Here is a 5468-nt window from a genome sequence, read left to right as displayed (position 1 = left end):
CTGAAATAGAGGGGAAAAGAAAAAAAAAAAAAAAAAAACAAGGAAAGAATAACTGCCTAAATAAAATAACCTCTCAAGTAATGTGACTGTAGTACCTATGTATCAACCACATATGGGGAAGCTATTCACACCTTTAGTGAATACTGATTTTTACAGTCTGAAGACATCACATATAAAATGTAATTAATAGCCGAAACCGGTTTGGCTCAGTGGATAGAGCGTCGGCCTGTGGACTGAGGGGTCTCAGGTTCGATTCCGTTCAAGGGCATGTACCTGGGTTGCGGGCGCATCTCCAGTGGGAGATGTGCAGGAGGCAGCTGGTCGATGTTTCTCATCGATGTTTCTGACTCTCTGTCTCTCTCCCTTCCTCTCTGTAAAAAATCAATAAAATATATTTTAAAAAAAAGACTATGAAAGGAACACTATTAATAATCCAGCTTTATAACTGACACCAAGACACAAAGAGGTTGAGTAACTTGCCAAGGTCACACAGCTAGTATGAGATAGAGGCAAGATTCAAACCCAGGCCACATAGTCCATGTCCAAAATACAAGACTACCCGAGTTTTCTGACAATGGTAGAGAGAAATAGAGGTAGGGGAAGAGGAGGGAGAGGCAGCAGAGGCCAGATCCAGAATGGGTAAACTCTTAAAAACTGGCCTCCTGGGTGCTCCGCCTCTAAGAGGCTCAGGCTGTGAGGGGGAGCACACCTTCACAGTGCCGGCCCCTCCCACACAGCTCACTCTTCTACCAGCCTCAGAGCCCTGCCTCCTTGGGCTGTAGCACAATCCAGGCAGATACCGTCACCACTGCCCTGACCTTCCTCTATCTGCCTCCTAGCCTGAAGTTCACTCTTTTCTCAAGCCCAGAGGTCAAAGGCACACACTCCTCAGCTGGACCAGGCTCATCCCAACCTGGCCTCCGTTTTCCTTCCTTCCTTCATCTTCCACAACTCCCCCAAATGCACCCTCAACTTCAGTCAAACCAGACCATTTCTCTCACATCCACACTTCTTCTTTTTGCTGTTCTCTCTACCTAAAACCCCCTTCCCCCAATTCAGTCTTTTTTTGTACTTGACACCCAATGTTTAATTTTATCGTTACTTGTGTGTTTTCACCTTCACCCCTTGTCAAGCAGGCCTTACTCCTCTTTCCTGGAGTCCTGCCCAATTCCTGGTTCCTCTCAAGTGCTCAGTAAATGCTCAGTGGTTAGAACCTGCAGTGGACATAATTGTAGGTGGAAGAGAGCCAGACCTCAGGAACCTTTGATCTCTGCTCAAGGTGACCCCCACTTCCTTTACTTCCTCTACCAGGAGCTAACTGGAAACCTGGCAGTGTGGGTTTCAGGCAGGTTCTGGGATAGCCCTTCCCTGGGCGGCTCTGACCAACATTCTCCCCTCAGGTTCAGAAGCCCAAAGAGGACCTCCCTCCGCTCCAACAAACCAAGGCCAGGCAGCCAGCGTAGCGCCCCAGCCCCGTCCCCATCCTGCACAGTCTCCCCAGGTGCGCGCGGAGAGTGATGTGGAGATAATTGGAGACCAAAACCATAAGTGGGTTGAGAGCAGGATTGGTGATCTGAACGCTGAGCCAGAGTTGGAGTTGGCGGGACTTGGGGGGGCGAGGGGGGGGCAGGCGCGGAGTGGAGGGCAGGGCCAGGCAGGACTCCGAGACTGAGTCTGGGCGAAGCCCCCGCGCCCGGCGAGTCGGCGGCTAAATTTACCCAGGCTGACTCAGCCCTTGCCCGGAATGGTTGAAATGTGTCATATGATTGCTGTGCATTGGATGAAAACCTTGTATGCATTTTGAAACTACTGGATCGTCGCGCCCGATAATTCCATCTTGTCAGGTTGTTCTATTTTAGGTTAGACACGATGATGTTAAGCGAGAAGGAGCGGAGAGCCCTGTGGGTGGAACGCAGTGGGGACAGGGTAGGTGAAAGGAAGAAGAGGCCAAGGTTGGACAAAGGGAAGCTTAGATTTATTGAGCGCCTACCGTGTGCCTGGCACTGTGCAAGGCGCTTTACATACATGATCGCATTAAATCCTCACAACAACCCTGCGAGGTAGGTGTTTATATGCCCCCATTTGACAGATGAGGAAAGTGCGGCTCAGGGAGGTGAAGTGATTTGACCAAGGTCACATGGCTAGTGAATAGAGAGGAGGTGTCCAAGGTATGAGAGCAAACAAGACCTCAGAGTCTGGGCCCCAGGCCAGATAAATACAAAGAGGGGCTCATTCAGAGGCCTGCTCCCGACCTCGCACACCTGGAGGCGGCAAGGCTGGGGACGGGACCCCGCGCTTTAACTGGGGATCAATTGATTAACTGGCCTGTGGGAGTAGGAAGGACTCGCGGACTAGCTACGGGGGAAATCCGCGGCCTGCGCGCGCCCCATAGTGGCTACAGCGAGGATCACACCTATACCCACAGGCTTTTGGGACCGCCTCCCTCTTTCTTCTGTAGCAGTTTCTGGAAGAGGCAGAGATGCAAGAAATTCTCAGGATTCTTTCAGATGAATGATGCCACCTGGGTGGAAAGTCATGGCAACGATTCAGAGCATCACTAAAAAACACTGGGGAGGAGGAAAGAGGAAGGTCTGAAGAGGTCCCAAGCCGATTCACTGTCTGCCTTCCCTCTCCTGCTTGGACCCACCACAGGCCAGGGACAGTGACAAGGCCACCCTCCTGCCCTGCCTTGGGTAACCCTCACCTAAACCTGAAAGACTGGGATAGGAGCCCCTGCCCACTTACTCAGCTCTTCTGCAAACCCTGGACAGTCTCTAGAATTGAGAATGAGTGCTGGTGACCCTGAAGCCACCCAGAAACCCGCAGACTGTTCATCTATTCCTTACTCTTTCTTGGCTTGTGAAGGGAAGGATGAGCTAAAAGCTTCCCCAAAGGCTCCAAAACGACATGGACGGGCCTTAGAATCCCTTTGTTTTACATATCAGGAGGCCTGGAGAAGGAAAGCAGCTTGCCTAAGTGCCCCAGGAAGTGAGTGTCAGAGTTAGGACGGAAACCCAAGACTTGTGACATCACAGTGAGCCCTCTCCCTGCTTTGCTGGCTGCTTCTGGACTCCCTCCTCTTCCGCCAAGGGCTTCTCTGTCACCTGTTCACTTCAGTCCAAAGCCGCTCCATCACGTTCTCCCTCCTGCCCATAGGCCTTTCCCTGAAGTTGCCCTCCCATGACTATACCATTCCTACCCTCCTGCCTACTCTTGGGCAGTCTTCTCTGCTCAACTCTGCACCCAGAGCAGCAGCTACCTCTGCTGAAGCCCTTGCCAGTGACCTAAAAGGAGCAGGCATTAAAGTCTACTGTTCACCTGACCCCTCCTGGTTTGGTTTTGTTTTTTAAATACAGCCCTAGCCAGTTTGGCTCAGTGGATAGAGTGTCGGCCTGAGGAAGGAAGGTCCCGGGTTTGAGTCTGGTCAAGGGCACGTACCTCGGTTGCAAGCTCCTCTCTGGCCCAGGCCCTGGTCCAGCCACATGCAGGAGGCAACCAATCAATGTGTTTCTCTCACAGATATTTCTCTCTGTCTTTCCCTCTCTCTTCCACTCTTTCTAAAAATCAATGAGAAAATATCCTAGGGCGGGGATTTTTTAAAAATTACAAATCAGCATATGTTCCCTTTCCTTTCATTTGGGCGGCTTCTTTTTGGGTATGGGAACCGGTATAGGTAAGGGGTACAAGGAAGTCTGTGAGGAACTAGGGGGCCAGTGGGCCCAAGGATGGATGGGTTGGGAAGCACAAATACAACAAAGAGCCTCTCACTGCCGCTCCCTGTTTCTCCGTGGGGCCCCCGTCGTGTTCCTCTCTCCAGAAAGGGCCTCCCCGGTTTGGCTGATGACATCCAGAATCTCTCGGATGCTGTCGTGCCGCTGTGTGGTCTTCCCGCCCTCCCGGCACCCGGCTCGCTCACTCCGCCAGGGGGCGCCGGAGGCTTCCGTGTCGCTTCCATCAGAGGAGCTGCTATGGGCGCTGAGCTCCGCAGCTTCATCCGAGTCCGAGTCAGGGGCGGTGTGGCGGCGGATGCGGGACACGGCTTCTCGCAGGGCCCCCGCGTAGGGCCCCGGGGTCCGCGCCCAGCCCCGCCCCGCGTGCCGGGGGACCCCCGCCACTCCCCCCGAGCCCTCGGCGCTATTCGCGCCTCCTGACGCCGCTGGGCCTGAGGCTGAGCGCCCCAGGCTACCTGGCTGCGTGGGGGCGTCTTGCAGGTTGACTTCGTCCATCGGGAGCCCCAAGATGCGGGAGGCGCGCTCCTCCAAAGAGGGATCCGCGGGCTTCCCGCCCTCAGCTTCGAACCCGCGCCCCCGGTGTGGCTGTTGTGAAAGGCGGCTGCTGGACAGCAGCTTTTGGCAAGGGGAAGGCAAGGCCGCGGCCGCCTCCCCCTCCTCCTTGCTGGGCTTCGGTGAGCTGGGGGCATCGCCCACAGTGCGGGGCACCCCAGCCGGCAAAAGCTGCACGCGCTGGGTTCGAGGGGTCGGGACATACTGGGACCTTATCACCACGCACGTGGCGTCAATGACAAAAATACCTTCTCCACGAGCAGGGCCGCTGGAGCTGCGGGGCAGGGTGTGGGCGCGGCGGGGGGCCTGCCAACCCTCCGAGGGGCCGGCCCTCTCTCTACGACCCAGGGGCTCTCTCGACCCCGTGCCTCCTGGAGCCCAGGGTCTGGGGAGGGTCTGGCTATGCGGAGGCGGGTGCTTTTTAAGGGAGGGAATCCAGGACTTGGGGAGCCAGCTCTGTTCTCTACCTTCTTTCCCTTCCCCGGGGCCCTGGAGATGGGGCCTGGACCTGGGGGCGGGACGCGGGGGGCTGGGAGTCTCCGTGGCAGACCCCGCAGGAGCCGCCGCCCCGCCCGGGTCCCCCGCAGTCTTGGCCGGCCCCCGGCTTTTCTCTGCGGCCCCCTGGCGGGGCTCCAGCCTCGGCCTGGCCGTTCCACAGCCTGGGGATCCCCCCAAGAGGCCCCGCTCCTGCCGAAGACCCCAAGCCCCGAGGACGTCCCGGTAAATCCGAGGATCCAGCCTTTTCTTTGTGCCCCCTCCCTCTGTCCTGGCCGGAGTCTGAGCAGGGGCTGCTGAGACGGGCGCCTGGGAGGGCTCGGGGCCTCGTTTCGCCCCCAGAGTCCTGTGGGGTCCTTCGTAAGACGGTGGAGCCACATAAGGCGGCGGGCGGTCCCAGCGGCGTCGCGGGGCCGTCCCCGCGGCGGCTCTCAGCAGCAGGTGAGCCTCGTAGCTGGGGGGCCCGGGCCTCCGACCTCCCCAGGGCCCCGCCCACGCCGCCCTGGGGTCGCTCTGCGGCTGCGCGGATGGACGGGGCGGGGGCCCCACCGGCCCCAGGCGCTCTGGCCGTGAAGGAGCTGGGAGCCTGGCCGGCTGTGCCACCCGAGGGGCGTTCCGAGGCTCCGGGCGCGGCCGACCCGGGGGGCTCCTTCGGGCCCCACCCGCCTTGCGCCTTTTTCGCTCGGTCTC

The 5468-nt window shown here is 57.7% G+C and overlaps 1 protein-coding gene across 1 annotated transcript in view; it reads right to left on the bottom strand.

Annotated features, from left to right (window-relative positions):
• Nucleotides 1-3653: 3653 nt before the first annotated feature.
• DDN (dendrin) overlaps nt 3654-5468 on the bottom strand; it is a 2187-nt gene continuing 372 nt past the window's right edge. The window contains exon 2 of the mRNA XM_006755562.1: nt 3654-5465. Within this exon, the coding sequence (XP_006755625.1) occupies nt 3765-5465 (1701 nt within the window). The 3' untranslated portion in view covers nt 3654-3764. The remainder of the gene's footprint in view (nt 5466-5468) is intronic.

The sequence above is a fragment of the Myotis davidii genome, unplaced genomic scaffold, assembly GCF_000327345.1.
Source record: "Myotis davidii unplaced genomic scaffold, ASM32734v1 scaffold290, whole genome shotgun sequence".
Classification (NCBI taxonomy): domain Eukaryota; kingdom Metazoa; phylum Chordata; class Mammalia; order Chiroptera; family Vespertilionidae; genus Myotis; species Myotis davidii.
The sequence above is the reverse complement of the archived record's forward strand: the minus strand, read 5'-3'. Positions and strand labels throughout refer to the sequence as shown.